Here is a 17,358-nt window from a genome sequence, read left to right on the forward strand (position 1 = left end):
ATCAGCGTATTTTTAGTGCTAATCAGACGATCAGTATATCTTACGTGGCAACATTCGAGGAAATAATCCAATCTTGGATGAAGGTTATACCTACGATGACGCTGAGGACTGCCTCAATACTCAAATCGCTTTGATGTCAGTTTCGATGGCGAATATCGGAAGATATCAGGGTACGTTCTTGATGACCTTGTTTACCCTGAAAATTTACTCAATTTACTAATTGATCAAGTCGAACATGTCGTTGAGTTGAACGCCGTTGCCTTTTTTTACTGAGAGGTGCAGCCAATGGGGTCCTCAGGTCTGGTGGTGTGATGAGACTCGGTCGAATTTCAGTGACCTTCGTTAGACAGGCTCTGATGGCGCCAGTTCTTACCAACCCACCAGTAATGGCTGGTGCCGACCAATCCTTGACTCCCATGACCCGGATTATGCATGCTTTAGGTAGCCTGAACAACCAAGCTGATTTCAACCTTTTGCTTGATCGTTTGAACAACTTAAAATCCAGGGTATTTGATCATTTACATTTTCTTTTTCTGGAGATGACTAAATTACTTATCATTTCTTTTCTCTAGCTCTGGCTTTCAAAAACACTCGTCGCTGATGAAAAAATGGAGAAAGCAATCTCAGCCGATGACCCGAATCGCGCATTGATACATCTCCGCGAGCCCCTCACTATTATTTCCTATCTCAACCATCTCAGAGTCCAGCCTGACATGATCGACACTTTTAACACAACTCACGTGGAATTCGGTCGAGCAGATATGTACTGGGTGAATGCTGGACATCCAAACCCGCAGTCGCAAGCCATATGGGATGAATGGGTTCCTGACTTATTATATAGTGCCACTCAGAATGTTCGCACGTTTGTTGAAGATTGGGGGGATCAAATGTATAGGTTTCGGGCAGTCCGGACTGGTGATAACGTTGCGCAAACGCTCGAGATCATTATGACTTTGCGAAGACAGGCTAAATCTGCGAGGATTAATCCGAATGGCCTGGATTGAAAATATCAAATGACTAGTTATATACAAGATGTAGTTAGAAGAAAAATGAACTGAATTTATTTGAGCAGTGGGACATGCAATTCAACCTCTCATCTTTCACCCATTTGTAGCACCATCCATATCTAAAGCAGTTGGTGGCGTATATACTGAATTGAGTAGCTCAATTCACCGAATCAGTAATCTCTCTTGCGGCTGACTTAGTGCTTTATTGGTGGCTGTACGGCCTTTTCCATTTGACCTGCCCTGCTGCCGGCTCCGGAGCTTTCACTTTGACACGCCAAAATGAGAGGCTGCGGCCTGAATACTATTAAATTGGCCTAATTTAAAGGCTTTGAGGGCATCCCAAAGAAGGATCTCTTCTTGTTCGGAGAAAATCGGCATTGTTTTGGTGGTAAAAGGGGTTCTTGGAACCGACTCTGGAGGTTCTTCAAACACTGCAACTAGGGAAGCTCCGTGACCTGCGTATCTTATGCAGTTTTGGTTCGTAGTTCTAAGTATTTTTCTTACGCCACTACACAGAAAGAAGAAATAGAAGTCAAACAGATTAGGCAGAATTCAACGCAATATAATCAAATTTAACTAAAATTCTGTCTTTTCTATAACTTTTGATATTCATATAAATCTTCCTCTCTTCGTATACGCTTCGGAACCCGCCCAGATATACGCCTGTGGGCACAGCTTTTCTCTGAAAGAGGTATCCTGTCTTGTTCAATAAGCAGGGTACTAGGTATGGCTGTTGCTGTTGGTTCGATTCTTGGTCTCTTGCCAAGGACACTCTCGTCGGTTAGCTGATTCCGCTCAAATGTTGTATCAGGGTAGTCCTCTTCCTCCTCCTCATTATCGCTCATCAGATCGAACACTTCCTTTTCATAACTATGACCTTGCCAAGTCGATTCGCCCGCAAACGACTCTGGTGCCCCCTAGGCCCCCAAGGTCACTAGTAGATCTCAGCATCTTCAGTCAGGGTCTAACGGTCCCTTTAATGAACAGAATAGATTAACTAGGTAAATTCTTGGATAAACAAGATCCAGAAAACACCGAAAGAGTTGAACCAACAAATAGAAGCTTCCGAAGATATCAGCATGCTGGTTGGCTTTTGTTTCTCAGCCTTAGAAAAGGGAAGACTTCGCTACAACATTAAGAAAATTCAAAGCTAATCAACAAAAAGCCCCAAACAATTGGCGAGGTACTGCGCACTCCGCACTCCGTACACTAGGGCAAGCTTAAAGATCGTCTTGGTAAACTCGGTTGGGGTTTCAAATGTTGGCTTGGCAGCCCCTGTTTGGAGACTCAGACTTTCCCTCCTCTCTTCTCCACTCCCCTCAAATTTCACGCGAACATCAGTTCGACATGGACGAGCTCCAAAATAGCCTTAGCACTTACCCAGACTGGGGATATGTCATCTATCGCACTACCTACTCCACTGAATCGGAAACTCTATTCCCAGTCGCTATTAGGTACATTGAAGCCTGTATTAAGAGATCATTCCTCCGAGACCACAAAGAAGATCCTACAAATAAACCCAACGAAACTTGCGCCAAATACCGGTCGACTATTGTGCAAGATTCCGCGGAATTCAATAGGGCGTCTCTCGAGGCAATTCGCGCTCATTTTGAAGCGTGGGTGGAATCTCAAGGCATGCGTGACCGCTGGACCAAATGGCGAATGTGCATGATTATTGATGAAGAATCTCTGCAAACGCTGAAAGGTACATCAGCAGAGGCCCTTGAAAATGAGAGCCCATACCATTCCGATGATGAGCTACGATGTGTAAAGGTTCTTGAAGCATTTCCGGAAACAGATCAGTATGACACCTTTCCGGGCTGGATGAGATGTTGGACACGGTGTCTTTGGGATCTCTGGATGATGATGGGAGATGCTAGTGAGATGAGGCAGTTATTTGACGGCATTGATGATTTTCCATTTGAGGGGGTGTACTGCGGATAATTCAAAGCTGTTTCGGTCTATGGCATTAGAGATGTGTGATTCTCAGGTTGTGGAAAATATTGTTCGACGGGCAGTCAAATAAAGAAGAAACACATGTTTCATTCATTGATCGCGACAATATATGATTACAACATGAGGCCCACTGTGATTACAATCCACATGTTTTAAGGTAAACAGAGTACGAACAGTAGCTAATATTAATGATGTGGCTTTGCCCGTGATTAGAACCAGCCCCATGTCACAACTCACTCCTGGGGCAACATACTGTATTATATAACAAAGCCTAAGAGACATGCTTAGAATGGTGGTCCCCACAACATCTCCTTTGGAGACTATTAGAAATGTGCTGGTAGCTTAGTGTTTTCTGCGAGAAAGCGTGGTTGCAAGAATCAAAATGAGCAATATGGTCAATGTTGGAGGTGGCTCCATCCTTGGGTCGAGGCAGTTATATATTTATATATTTCTGACCTGAACAAGTTGCTTGATGGACCTCTGGGGAGGGAACATTGAATACAGTAAGCCAGAAGGCACAAAGAACCGAGAAGAGACAGACGATTGACAATGCATTATGAATATGTGCGATGTTGTTGGATGGGACTGAGTCTATGGAAGGGAAACTCAGCGCAAAGTAGCTTGTAATTCTTCGGTATCATGGCTGAAATGAAGATTAAAAAGACACAAAGATGTCAAAGGGAATAAAGAGCTTAGACGCATAACCATAGCAAACGTATAATTGTGTCTGTTCATTGATGTTATTTTTCGGCGGCGTATCTTGATATTAGACAGAAAAAGCTTGGAATTCTATAGATGGACTTGCAAATTCAATATATACTACAATCTCACAAATTTTACTCTACATTTTGATTGAAGTGGAAAACTTTTGTGTTAAATCCGTAGTCGGAAGCTGGGACAAATCCATCAATACTTAGAGTAGAGCTGGTTGCGCTCACGACTAAATCGTCATCACAGCCTGGATAGTCTCCACTCTAGACCGTAATATCGTCGTCGGACGTAGTGTTCAAGTAAAAGTCGCTGCCTTCTGTAACAAATGAGGCGAGGCTACCCGGGTGTGGGGGCCCGTCGATTTCGTATATAACAATGGGTAGATGAGGATATATGCCGTCATTTTTGGTCATCACGTATTTAGCCAATGCATAATATGCCAGATTGTCGGCGTTTCGCTGAACCTAGAATCTAGCAGTTCCCACTGCTGAATTACCTTGCCAACGAGCTAGTACTTTGGTAACCAAGGGACCGTATGCCGGAGTGTCAAGGATTCCGTTGCTGCCAAATTTGATTTTAATGTTGAGGTCAAGGATAGAAGGATTAGGATCTGGAGAGTTGGCAGCCGTATTTAAATGGGATAACTTATGCTGATCGATTTTGGTCAGTTCACCAGATTTGTAGAGTCAAAACCTTTGATCTAGCTCACTAAAGTAAAGCTCCTCTGTTATCATAGTTTGAAAGTTTTGCTTTTTCTGGGTATCTGTAAGTATTTCCGAATGAAATTGCGTCTGCCAGACTTCTGCGAGTAAAAAAGCCTTCGCATAAATTGATCATCGGATAGCTGGGAGAATCTGGGTCAACGTTCGTCGCATACGTAAGTAGTGTTGTCTTTGCTTTAGCCTGGCTATCACGCTTGGATGAACTGGAATGTATCAGTAATATCACTTTATACTTATTTCGGATCAACAGAAAGATAGGGCGGCAGTACGTACCTGGATTTACACGGATCATCTTGATTGGACTTTGGGCATATATTTGATGGATCATCACATCGAATCTTGATCCAATGCGGGAAGGGATTTATGTTACTATAGATGACCGTTGCCGTATTTTCAAAAACTGCCTGGATTTCAGATTGCTGGTCTTTGTTCGTCGCCGGGGGGACTATATAGAACCACGCAGGGACACATAGGGAACCGTCAGTGGCTAAAAAGGATCATAATGGCAAATTCCGTTCCATTTACCATCCAACATCCGATATGGTGTAGTGGCTAACATCGTCGTCTCTCACACGACAGCCGGGGGGTTCGATTCCCCCTATCGGAGTTTCTTTTTTGAATCATAGTAATTTTTACTGACACTCACTCTGAAACGATTCAAAGCTATGAATTTGTTACTGGACAATTGATTTCACTATCGAGGCATTTCGATTCATATGATCTTATTGCGTCAACAGATCAACCAACTAACTAGTCCGCCCAGCTGATCAAGTAGATACGTATGTTAGATACTCCGTATAAGTAAAACTCATACAAGTGTGATTCTTATCAACAAGTGGTCATCAGATTCTTTCGATCCTGTGATCCTTTAAAGTATCAAACGTGTTTATTAAGAAGCCCATGGATTTGGCGGGGTGATGCACATATCTGACTATGAATGTCGCTTCCCGTGATCATCTCCTATGAGAATTTAAGAGTAGGTCTATCCCTGTCTGTCCCAATATGTTGATGTCTTTCCAGTTTACACAATCGACGGCTGGAGCCTAGAGATAACGAAATATACCTTACCGACATCGTACTACCAGGAGAAGAGAGTTGAGCATAGAGAAATTCTTATCTGACATGTGAAAGTGCAGGTGGATTCAACGTTTGCTTAGACCGTTTTCTGTCAGACGCGGTCAATTTTCGTTTCTGCAATTCTTATTTCTTCACGCTCTCATCTACCCTCTCAATACAATGTCAATGGACTACTCGGGGTTCCCATTGTTTCCCGCCATCCCAGCCTCGATTAGACGTCGGCTACCCCGCCTATACTCGTCCCACCGTGCGCCCATCGGTGCTGAATCGAGCGGAGATCCGCGCCGGGGACTGGCTTCCCTATCAGAGCCTCACCTGCTGTGTCATAGTCAATCCACAGATCGGATGGTACCCGAAGTACGGCCCTCGTCAGCTGGAGATGATATGGGCTCCCCGGAATCACATAGTCCCCCAGCCGAGGAAATGGGCAGTCCGACTAAATATGAAGCTGAGTCTGGGTTGCGATGGAACCGGGTGGTGCCCGGTGAGTCCTAGACTGTTGCATATTGACCAGCCCTCACTGACAGGGTACTTCATCGGACTGAAGCTTTCAATCTTCTGCGCAATGCAGGATACGAAGCCCAGCAACCACAAGCCGACGGTCGCCTGGCTCGATCGCTTTATGTAAATGCGCTAGTGTATCTTCTTGATGCTTTACCCCAAGACTTATCAGCCGATGAGACATCCATGCTCGAACATCACATCCCAGAGCTGGTAAAAGCATCATTAACCCCATACCCTCAACCACCGCAATATCTTCCGGACGGGAAAAGCAAATATAATGCCCACCCGAGATCGTATTTGCACAGACTGCTCGCCTCGACGATTGTGCAAATATTTATTCTCTTGCGACTTCTCTTACCATATGCCAGGTTGCTTTTGCGCCAGATATACGCATACGAGCGGACCCACCGCATCACCGAGCGCATTCTAACCACCACGCTGGATACCGCCGACGGTCTTGGGAAAAGCAGTATCAACATCGGAATGGCTGTTTGCAAGCTCAGCGAAGGAAGAGTAGGTGCTGCATTGTCGAGCTTTGCCGCTTGGTGGATGGAGGGTGTGGCGGGCGGGATATATGAAGGTGTTGGAGAAGGGATGATGCAACTTGGTCTTCTTGGAAAAGAGTCTGAGTTTGATAGGTTTTCCATGCAAATGTCTAGACAAAGTAGTTTATAGTATAGATGAGATCCTTTAGAATGTTGTATATTTCAGGCTGCGAACTATGAGAATCCCCGTGTTGACATCGATAAGCGATAAGCATTTCAACTTCTCCAACTTCTCCTGTGCAATGGCGACCACCAGATTACCCTGTATTCCGTCGCTACGAAAGCAGCAGCTTCATCTGGAATTGTGAGTTCTTCACTTCCTAAGATAACCAGTCTACTAACTTCCGAAGTGCGAGCTTAAAACATGCAACGCCACCAGGGGTTTACGTGACCCTTGCGCCAGGAGATCCAACACTATGGAATGGAGTGATCTTCGTTCGCTCGGGTTAGTCCTAATCCATTGATTGAATGAAACGAGGCTAAAACTCATCTTGTAGGCCCCTACGCCTCCGCAATCCTCCGCTTCCAACTTCGCTTCCCAGACACCTACCCCGACCTTCCACCTCTGGTCACCTTCGCAACTGACTTCTTCCACCCATTGATTGTGCCCCTCACGACTTATACTTTCAGTACTGGCTCGGCAAGTGACAACCCAGTCAGTGCTACAGACGAGGAACGCTTACCACCTGGTGGGTTCAGTCTTCGCCATGGATTCCCCCACTGGTTTGGCAGAGCAAAGCGGAGCGGTCTAGCATCGGGGACCACATCGCGAACTGTGAGCGGAAATAGTCCAGTAGCTGCACAGGCCAGCGAAACGAGGACTGCAGATCCCACGGAAAGCGATGAGGCCTCAGACGCCGCGACATCAACGGACCCGGAAACCAGTGATGGTGCCTTGGAAACACCACGAGTGGCCCAGGTCCCGTCCATGGACCAATTTGCGGAACCAAAGTCTGTTGTCCCAGTATCAGAGATATTGGACTATATTCGGTCGACTTTTGATGACGAAAATGTGCTGGATTCGTTGCCGGTTGAAGTCGCTGGCAACCCTGGAGCATGGCATGCGTGGAAGGCACATCGCCGAGGCGGTGCTGGCGGAGCATGGAAACGGGCAAGCCCGCAGGCTCGGCTTCCTGGGGATTGGCATTGGGATGGGATTTGGGCGCGGCGGGCTCACGATGAGATCGAAAATTCTCGGTCCGACCCAATGTTGTTTGGAAGTGCTGCTCGTGGGAACGCAGATGACATGGTAAGATTTTTTTGATTGCACGAATTACTCAGATGATACTAACATGGCCTTAGATTAGGTTCTCGCGGTTAGACAAAGTCAGTTTAGACGCGGTTAAGGAAAGTATGGCAGCCATGGTCGGCAATGTATGAAGAGAGCTTGTTTTGTGTTTCGATACCCAATCTTACTTGACTCATTCTGGAAGTCTCAATGCTTCTTGGTTCGCTCTTTCCACTACTTGCGTATATCTCAACCTTGCATTCTTCCCAACTCCCACTCATATCAATATTTCACAAAATGACCAATACTCTATCCTTGGATTTTAAGAGTTCAGCATTACTGATTGCATTGATTCTTGTTCCCGTTGTTGTTCTCGTCTGCGCTGTTGCCATCGCGCTTGCGTGTTCCGAGTACTGGAGCATTCACTCCATCACGCAGACCTGCTTCTCGTGCTGTCGTAGGAAACAGCAGAGGCGCAAGAAGATTCGTTCTGATCCCGAGAGTTGCAACATCGTATCGCCGACTCGCGCAACAGAGTGCTCCGATATACACATCGAGTTCGAGGCTCCTGTCAGTAACCGAGAACACATTTAGATTATTCGCCAACATGAACGAGCTGCCTGCCCCACTGACAATCATTAAACGCGGGTCTTTGTCCGACCGGAAAGTCAGATCGCTGTCTGTAGCATACCCGCATATTCCGTGTCGCAGCTCTTCACTTGCCATGGGTTTGAATCATGACTCCAACGAGGCTACAACATCTACACGAACCCCGTCTCTGAGTGACAGTCTTTACAATATTGAGATTATGAAGCTTCGTTCGAAATATACTACAGCAGTACGGGGTACTTTGATTCCTGGCCAAGATGCAGATGACGACCCATTTGTTGACAACGTGATTGTTTCCGTACCTTTGAACTTCATATACCTGCTGATCCATTTACAGAATTCGCGACGTCCTATCCAGACCGAAGGACCAATGGCAAGAAATGGCTACCATCTTGCGCCACGCCTGCTTGTTCGCTGGAGTTCAGGGTCTTGGAATTCTTTGCAACCAGGTTTCATGTCAACACCACAAAAGGTCTCCCTGGAAATTGGAGCATCCACAAGTCCCATGTCACCACGGAATTCCAGGCCTGATCGCGTCCAGTCTTTGTCGGAAATTTTGCACCAAGGCGCATCCAACTTGATGTGCCCGCTGGAGCTTCCTATTGCATTCGCCAATATGCGATCTTATGCAAGTCGTCCATATATGGAGGCAGATTACATGTCCGTTTGGACCTCTGTGAATATATCTGTTGATGTCAACCCCATTGCGCTTCCTGAGACCGCTCAACTGGCTCCTCTTGACATTATCATCCTCTTTGATTGGTTGTAAGTTGTGAACATCTGCGTTCTTCGTCTAGCACCCATCTAACTTGCCTCATATGTAACAGACAACAACCTTCACCGAGCCTTTTGACACCCATGATTATAGCATCCACGGCACTCACTTCAAAATTGATTGCCTCTTACGATAGACTGGCCTTGACATGCGTAAATGGGCGTTCACCGAGCGGATTTGATACATTGCTCCCTCTGGGATTCCATTCGGCCGAGGCGGTTCATGCCGCCTTGAACGTCTTTTCTATACGGCAGATGAAGAAGCATAGAAGAAGATGCCCGGATTTGGCCAAATCGATTCAAAAGGTTTCCCAACTCTTTTGTCCCTCTTCTAGAAATGCTTTCTGTCATCTGGTCCTTGTCTCAGCAAGCTCCCCAAAGTCCTTTTTGGTAGCCAACATCGACAAGGCTGTTGGGTTTCACACAGTCTCTCCCCAGACTTACTTCCCAGTTGGGACAGCCCACCCACCTGGTTGGCACATATGTTCTGATACCAACGAGGCAGACGCAGACCCTAGCAATGCCCATTTTGCGCGCAAAATCAACAAGATCGTTCGACAGCTTCGCACTGGCATGAGTCCTGGAGTCATATCAGACCTAAGAATCTCCGTTGGCCCTGGCAATGGATGTTGGTTTGAGGCTGCAGCAGGAGATACCCATCTGATGCAACTGCGACCAGGGGAGACTTGGATATACAAGCTGAAAATTGGCATACCCCTGGTTCAACGCAACGAAGCACAGCTCCCGAATAATGCCACATTCAGGGAGTTGATTGCTCAGATCAATGATGTCCTGAAAGAGTTTTCCTGTGAGCCGGCTCTCCAGCAGATTCTTACCGCCGGACTCGAATATGAACACTCCTTTCTACCAAAATCGCACACTGTATGCTTGGAGACTCATTGCACGATTTCCCGCACCCCAGACATATCTAGCAAGCCAGTTAGCGCTCATCAGAAGATTTCCACACTAATGGCGTACGAAGACGACGACGACTCTTTCGACATCATTTCTGGATCTGCAAGTGAGAGTAGCTGAATTCGAGGCAGCCTTTGCTTTTGTGGATATGCTTAAAGTATCGTTATGGTTTTGCTTGTTTTAGCTTGCTACAGTCCCATCGCATATATTAGGATTCGCACTTGCATTGGTCGTTTCGCTATTACTGTTCAAGTATGTATTCCGTTCAGCTTCAACGCGGTAACAATCAAGAAACGATGAATATTCCAAAATATCTTAGAAAATGATCAATAATGGGCATAAGGGAAAAATTTGCACGACTTTCTATAATGTGCCAAATGCTTGCAGCGACCAAATCAAATACGAGGGTATATATTACCCGCCATGCGCCACGTCTCCTTGATCAGGTCTGCACACTTCTCACCGATACCATAAGCCGGCATCTGAGTGTGTCCACCATGCAAAGTAGGCATAACGCTACAATCAGCAACCCTTAGCCCAGAAACGCCCCTAACCCGAAGCTTCTCATCAAGCACAGCCATCGGGCTATCCTTCTTGCCCATTGCACAAGTACCGGCAGCATGGTAACCTGAAAAAAAGAGTAAAAGGGTCAGTTAATCCGGAAAGAAATCCGAAAAGCAAAATGAAAGAAGACTCACAAGTAGTAGCATGCTCCTTCACATACGGAACCCACTGCTCCCTCGTCGTATAAGAATGATGCTTCAGATTCGACGGCCAAGAGCCTTTCACAACATCCTTCGTCCCAGCCCCCTTCATAACAACTTCATTCCCGTACCGACAAGCCTCACTCAAAACCAATAAATCAAACGGATCAGCCAGGTAATTACAATCAACTATCGGATTCTCCAGTGCATCTGCCGACTTCAACGTCACAGATCCACGTGATTTGGGCGCGAATAGTTCTGCTATTATTGAAAATGCGTGCTGATCATTAACAGGGAACTGGTCGTATTGTTTCGGTCCGCCGTAGCATTCCGTCGAGAAGAATTCGATATTTGGCTGTAAAGGTGTGAGACCCATTGGGTCACGGCCTGGTTGGCGGGGCGCGTTCTTCCAGAGCGGTTCGTCTTGTAGGCGTTCATCCAGTCTAGCGAAAGCGAAGCTGCCGAAGGGGAAGGTTGACAAGAAGCCTGTTTTCTTGCTTTTCCATTCTTCGTAGGTTTTGTCGAAGTTGGTGCCGTGGTAGACGTGGTAGTCGGTTGTGAGGCCTTTCTTTTCGGTTTCGTAGAACATAAAGACGATCTGAGTTGGTTAGTTTTACTATTCGAAGGTGGGTTGGAAACAGGTCTAGGAGTGTGTGACTGACTAGGTGGTCCATCAGGTTCTTTCCTACACCTGGTAGGTCGACCGTGCAGGGGATATTGTGCTTATCAAGTTCTGCTTTTGGTCCGATGCCAGATCGAAGCAGGATTGCAGGGCTGCAGTATGCACCTCCGGAGATAATGATTTTTTTTCGTGCGTAGTAAACCCGAGATGTACCGTCCGAGGCCTGAGTTGCTACACCCGAAGCACGAGTTTTACTTCCCTGCTCAGTGAAGATGATCTTGTCGACAGTCGTATCAGTCTTGATGGTAATGTTACCACGGTGGTTTTTGTTGGTGACGAAATCAGCACCTGTTGTGCGGAGGCCTTGGTATACTGTTCGAGGCACATGGCCACATCCTTGTGCGACATCCCCAGTGCTGAACATGTCGTGGTGCAGAGGCATGCCCTGAGAGACGTAAGAGTCTAGCAGCAGCTGAGAGATAGGTGCGAGGTCGTGCGGTTCTGTGTGGAGAGGCCCAGAGTAGCCGTGGCTCTCATTGTCCGCTTTGAACCAGGGCTTTGGGTGAAAGGTCTCCGACTGCTTGTATTAGCACTTTTTGTTCTCCTCGATTGATCCATGCGAAGTACCTTTCTCATGGCTTCGAAGAATTCTTCGCCGCTCCATCCCTCCAACCCCCAATCGTCGTAGTCTTGTTTACTGCCGCGAATGCACAGCGTGCCATTGCAGCCACTAGATCCCCCAAGGAATCGTCCTCGACTCAATTTCACTTGGCGGTTATCAACCCCCGCCATGGGAGGCGTGACAAGGTTCCAATCAGTTTCAGCATCGAAGTTGTTTGACCATCTTTTCTGTCAGTAGCGATCTGGGACGTTCACTGCGCCAGAGATGCTCACCCGCCAGCCATATGAACATTCTCCAAATCCTTGTTGTGCTGTCCAGCTTCGAGCAATAAGATCTTGACATCGGGGTTCTCAGCTAAGCGGCCAGCAACCACACAGCCTGAAGTTCCACCTCTGAACTCAAGTTAGCATTTGGCCAAAATACTCAACATGGCAACCAACATACCCGCAGACAATATAGTCATAAGTATCCTCAATCTGGGAAGCCATGATAAAAGCCCAGTTGACAATGGCAGAAAATAATTCAACGCAGGAAACCAAAATCCCCAACAACCCTGTCTTCTTAAACTGGGGTTCGAACTAGCGTACTGCGGTGCCCGATTCCGCGCATCCCAAGCCCCAATGAGGGGTTGAGGGCAATATTGCCGATGTCTCCATATCCACAAGGAATGATTGGAGCCAACCTCTTCGACTGCATATGCAAGACTGCTTTTGGTAACTCCACAATTAATCAGCCTAGTTGAAATACCACAGTATTATGAACAGAATCGATCAGTGAAGTGAGCGAAGGAGCGGAATATCGAGCCATATTTCCGCCTGAACATAGACGACCTCCCCCCGCAAACCCTAATTTCCGGCGTTTCCCCAGATCCGATCCGATATTCTGTGGTGTTCGGGTTCCGCGCTGTCAAATCAAAGTCCGAGTTGATGCTCCCTTGCATTTCGGCCTGTAGATCCTTTTCCGTTCTTCTTAGAGACCCGAAGATGGGAAAAAATTCTGCGTGGCTAGTCCCTCTACTAGTAGGTCGTACAACAGATAGCTCTGTCGGGTTCATTGGTCGAAGTCAGACCGGTTCTATATTTCCATCCTGATCGTCAACACCCATGATGATAGCAGACCCGCCTTACTGCGAAGCCGAAAAATTCGCTAGCGCAGGCGCATCATCGCCGATCTGTTTCCTTTCCCAAACTGGGTCCCCATCATCATTGAATTCGGCCCACTGGAAGAAAGTGCAACCTTCTTTTCCTGGCGCAAAACCCGCATAGCACATCCACATATACCGGCCCCGTGATTCTTGCTTGCGTTGTGAACACCGAAGGATTGCGTGTTGGCCACATCGGCAGCGCGGGGTGTACCGCGGGTGCAGAGTATCACGATACCAGCGATATGTGATATTGATGCGACGATTTCCGGATATAGGGTGCGGAGAAATTGTCTGGGCAGGCGTAATAGAATGCTTCCATTCTTCTTGCATTTCGGCATGCATGACGAGGAGTGAGTTGTGAGGAAGGTGTATTGAGATCTGGCCTTGGGCATCTGCACGTGTAGCTAATGCATTCTGGCTCTCTTGAACCTTCGTTGATGGACTCGTACTTTTGTTCTCGTTTGCTTCTTCGTTGATATCGTCTTCACCTTGGGCTACTATGCGCCGTACACGGAACTCACGGGCCACGCCTAGGCTTAGGCTTCCTATAACTGGATGTGGTCCCAAGTAGGTGAGTTCATCTGAGTGATAGCCCACACTCTCAGTTGGTCCATCGTAGCAATTTACAAATGCTGCGTTTGGTTTCCACTCTTTTGATGATTGATACTGTAACTTCTTCCCGTCTGGATAGACGTCTCGGATTCGTTTCTGAATTTCATCGTTGACGACTGTTTGTACCTGTTTAGATACTGAGCGGAGCTTTGGCGTGACTTGACGCACATTAGATCGATATGTACCGCCGTAGGTGTATTCCGACGTTTGTTGACGGTGTTCCTCAGGCGATGATACGTACACAGAATGTGTGTGGGGACTTTGCACGGTACGGTTGAACAGCTGAAAATCGTACCGCTTGAAATGTTTTGATTCATCCAGTAGTTCTTCTAAAAGTGCGTTTGCTGCTTCGGTTGGCAGGAAATTATGGACGATTGTGCAGGGTGTATAGGCTGCAATATCCTCAGGTGAGTAAAGATGAAGTGTTTGACCCTTCTTGATTGGGGGAGGTCGTCTCTTCTTCGAAATTTCATTTATTGGCTTCATGGTTCCATCTTCGGCTGTTGTCAATACATGCGATGAGAGTGACGTTTGCATGCCAAGTGACGAGGCAAGAGCTGTTCGCTTCTTGGTCAAGGGTATTTTTGCCTTCGCCTGTGTCGAGAGTAACTCAGATGCAGTCTCCACTGACCCTTCGCATGAAACGAGAATGTCGAGGAGCTGATCCTGTTTGATGTCCGGGAAGAGCGATAGCAATATTGCTAACTTGATGTCAGTGGAGTCGTCGGGTTGTGATGACTCTTGGTTCGTCTTTGGCTCTGGGTTAGAGAGCCTGAGCCGTTTTCTCGAAAGAAAGGCATCCATTTCTGCTTATAGCCCGTACAGGCTATCGTATGTCTAGTTGAGGCTTTCCAATGTCTGAAAAGCGATGCTTCATAAGCAACTGATAAGAGCGTTATCTTCACATGATTGCTACCGAACTGACCAATCAGATCGTCCAGTCATAGATGGCTAACAGAGAAGGAGCAAAAGTACCAGCCAACATATTAGTGTCTAAGAAACATATTGCCATGGAAAGCAAACTCTAGTCTAATAAGTTTCCACAGGGAAACAAGAATTCGGAAGAAGACTGATCTTTCTTAGTATACCAAGCTGTCCCCATTCACTACTCAACAGTGGTTTTGTTTCAATGACCTTGCTGGAAATCGTCAAATAGTCTCATATCCGAGCCTTCTATTGACCTTTTCGTTTGGCAAGTTTCAAACTATCTCCATATTGATGTGGACACAGTCTATTGCGATTGGTTATAGCTAGAGAAGCCGGCAACTGCAATCTTTGCGGCGGTCTACGCTGACAAAATTGTTACATATTCACTATTTCTATCATACTAGGAATATATGTAAAGAAAATTCTTTCAAATTTAACCGGGCATGTGTTCAATAGAGACCGTCACAGTTCGAGTACAAATGATATCAATTGTGAGGGGACGGAGTCGGTCATACATCTCTGCCACAAACATCTTAGAACTCTCAGTTCATATCCGCAATATAGAGAAATTTATCCTGCCGTTCGTCACTTGGAGAAATCGCCATAGAAGCTCAACCAATTATCACGATCGCGACAATCGTCGCTTTGTCCACTTTTCGGATTGAATCGACAGGGGGCTTTGATCCAGGGCTGAGCAAAACAGTTAAACAAAAATCAAATAGATTTCTTTAGCGGACGTATATGCTTGGTTTTAGACCAGGTAGCACGGATGAACAAGTTCGTAGAGTAACTTATAGCCTTAGAGCAATTGGCTGTATCACGGGCCAAGTGGAATGGGTTCAGGAAAAGATGATCCAGTGGGATCTCCAAAGCCGCTGAACCAGAAAATCTCGCTGAGCTTTAGCCGAAAACAATGATATTACTTTTCAGTACTATATTTCGAAATCTTCTACACCATTGGTTAATCAGATCGCCTGTGTATAATTTAGGTGTTCAACAGGAATCAGATCAGCGGAATAGAACAGAAATTTGATACTATACATATATTATAATTGAACCTCTAAGCACTCCATTTCCCACATCCCAAATAGGCCCTTCCCTCCCGATGATACTCAACCAAGCCCCTCAACTCCCTCAACCCATCAAAAACCTCAATCAACGCATCGAGAGCCACCATCGTCCATCCATGGTAACGTCCACGAGCATTCTTCATGCACCACGATATGCCCCCAGTATCAACATCATCTACATTTGGATGATCATCCAGCCTGGAATCCGGAAAGTTCTCTTCAACAACCTTCACCCAACATCTACCCACAGCAGCATCCTTTTGCTGAAGTGTAGCCAAATCCAAAACATCTTTCAAGTGCGATAATACTGCCTCGTCAATCATCAAACAGACCCGCAGCCTGCTGGGAAGCTCTGTCTCAGGGATCATCAAGGACACTTTGAACTCATGAAAGACATCTCGAACGCCCTCCTCGTCTAGATCGGCGTACATATCGCGAGCGCTGAATACCTTGGACGCAAAGGTTTGCGCGAGAATGCGAATCTCTTCATCGGAGCCTGTCATTGTTCGATGTAATGACTGACTGACGGAATCGTTCAGGGAGCGCAGAAAAATGGGGAGAAGACGTTTCGTTTCTGGGGCGTAGGCGGTGCGGTAGACGATGGGACCCCATGTCAGAGTGAGAAAATCGCGTTCTGGGCCTGGTGGGAGGGAGCGCAAGCCTGGGGATGAACCGAGTCGATAGACTTCTTCTTTGAGGAAGGTATTGGCTGGTGCTGCAAAGGAATCAGATTCCGATATTGGGTTGTCGCATCCCATGCTGGGATTGAGGCTCGAATTAGGGCGTTTGGAGGTGATAATTGCTATTCATATATAGCAGTGAAGATGAGAAAGGCTAGGATTGCAGAGAGTTGAACCGAAAAGACTGGTGGCGTCATATCCATACTTCAAAGAGGCTGAAGGCGAAGACCCACACTCCGATGTCACAGTCTAGAATCTTTCCTCATTCGGACATTCGATACCGGTGACGTCAATGGCATGTGAATATCTGATGGCACGTCCTCTATACGCGATGATCGCTAATATATTTTGGTGTTCAGGGCTTCAGACACGTCAGTTTCAGCTGCCCAATATCCACCAGACGAAAATGGAGATACGAAGATAACCGGGGCGCAGCTGTCCCTCCTTCTTGGCCTGATAAACTTCGCGCAAGAGAAACTCGATGCTTGAAGATTCCACAACTGTGATCAGACTTCTCACTTCAAAGATACAACTTTCTCACTTGAGAACCTTCCCACTCGCATCCGCATTGCCGGAAACTGAACTGTCATATAAATATAGAAACTTAGGACCGGCAACAAGATCGACGCATCTGGTTGCAACATCTGCGACAGCAAGACGTGACTATAATTCGTTTTTGAGAAAGGGGCAAAAGAGTATGATGGTGGTAAGTGGACTCCTCGTTGTGGGTTTTGTGTTGTTCGTTGCCTTGAGTTGGAGTACAGGTGTACATAAACCCGGGAGTTCAGCTGAGGGAGGTGCTCCTGGTAATACTGCTAAAGGCACGAGTAGCTGGTGTTTCTGGATCATTGGGTCCTGTATCAATTGGGCACGGATCTGAGAGGTTTCAGCGGAGTCTTATGGGGTTGTTTTGACAAGGGAGTACACGT

The 17,358-nt window shown here is 46.7% G+C and overlaps 7 protein-coding genes across 7 annotated transcripts; 4 read left to right on the top strand and 3 right to left on the bottom strand.

Moving 5' to 3' along the window:
• Positions 1-386: 386 nt before the first annotated feature.
• N7511_006274 (CAZyme family GH18) lies at positions 387-1,004 on the top strand (the record flags this gene model as incomplete). Its single annotated transcript, XM_057128651.1, has 2 exons — positions 387-506; positions 573-1,004. The coding sequence occupies 2 exons, from the start codon at positions 387-389 to the stop codon at positions 1,002-1,004; spliced, it is 552 nt and encodes a 183-aa protein (XP_056983207.1).
• Positions 1,005-2,354: 1,350 nt separating this feature from the next.
• On the top strand, positions 2,355-2,951 carry N7511_006275 (uncharacterized protein; the record flags this gene model as incomplete). The annotated part of the gene is made up of 1 exon (XM_057128652.1): positions 2,355-2,951. The coding sequence occupies one exon, from the start codon at positions 2,355-2,357 to the stop codon at positions 2,949-2,951; it is 597 nt and encodes a 198-aa protein (XP_056983208.1).
• A 2,681-nt stretch (positions 2,952-5,632) lies between these two features.
• On the top strand, positions 5,633-7,902 carry N7511_006276 (uncharacterized protein; the record flags this gene model as incomplete). Its single annotated transcript, XM_057128653.1, has 5 exons — positions 5,633-5,957; positions 6,045-6,606; positions 6,735-6,826; positions 7,020-7,771; positions 7,825-7,902. The coding sequence occupies 5 exons, from the start codon at positions 5,633-5,635 to the stop codon at positions 7,900-7,902; spliced, it is 1,809 nt and encodes a 602-aa protein (XP_056983209.1).
• A 455-nt stretch (positions 7,903-8,357) lies between these two features.
• N7511_006277 (uncharacterized protein) lies at positions 8,358-10,168 on the top strand (the record flags this gene model as incomplete). Its single annotated transcript, XM_057128654.1, has 2 exons — positions 8,358-9,124; positions 9,187-10,168. 2 exons carry the CDS (start codon positions 8,358-8,360, stop codon positions 10,166-10,168), a joined length of 1,749 nt encoding a protein of 582 aa, XP_056983210.1.
• A 275-nt stretch (positions 10,169-10,443) lies between these two features.
• N7511_006278 (GMC family oxidoreductase) lies at positions 10,444-12,484 on the bottom strand (the record flags this gene model as incomplete). Its single annotated transcript, XM_057128655.1, has 6 exons — positions 10,444-10,676; positions 10,747-11,350; positions 11,415-11,951; positions 12,002-12,218; positions 12,269-12,388; positions 12,441-12,484. 6 exons carry the CDS (start codon positions 12,482-12,484, stop codon positions 10,444-10,446), a joined length of 1,755 nt encoding a protein of 584 aa, XP_056983211.1.
• A 635-nt stretch (positions 12,485-13,119) lies between these two features.
• On the bottom strand, positions 13,120-14,556 carry N7511_006279 (putative CUE domain protein; the record flags this gene model as incomplete). The annotated part of the gene is made up of 1 exon (XM_057128656.1): positions 13,120-14,556. The coding sequence occupies one exon, from the start codon at positions 14,554-14,556 to the stop codon at positions 13,120-13,122; it is 1,437 nt and encodes a 478-aa protein (XP_056983212.1).
• Positions 14,557-15,739: 1,183 nt separating this feature from the next.
• N7511_006280 (uncharacterized protein) lies at positions 15,740-16,507 on the bottom strand (the record flags this gene model as incomplete). Its single annotated transcript, XM_057128657.1, has 1 exon — positions 15,740-16,507. The coding sequence occupies one exon, from the start codon at positions 16,505-16,507 to the stop codon at positions 15,740-15,742; it is 768 nt and encodes a 255-aa protein (XP_056983213.1).
• Positions 16,508-17,358: the final 851 nt, after the last annotated feature.

This window comes from Penicillium nucicola (genome assembly GCF_028828085.1).
Source record: "Penicillium nucicola strain IBT 29836 chromosome Unknown utg000006l, whole genome shotgun sequence".
Classification (NCBI taxonomy): Eukaryota; Fungi; Ascomycota; class Eurotiomycetes; order Eurotiales; family Aspergillaceae; genus Penicillium; species Penicillium nucicola.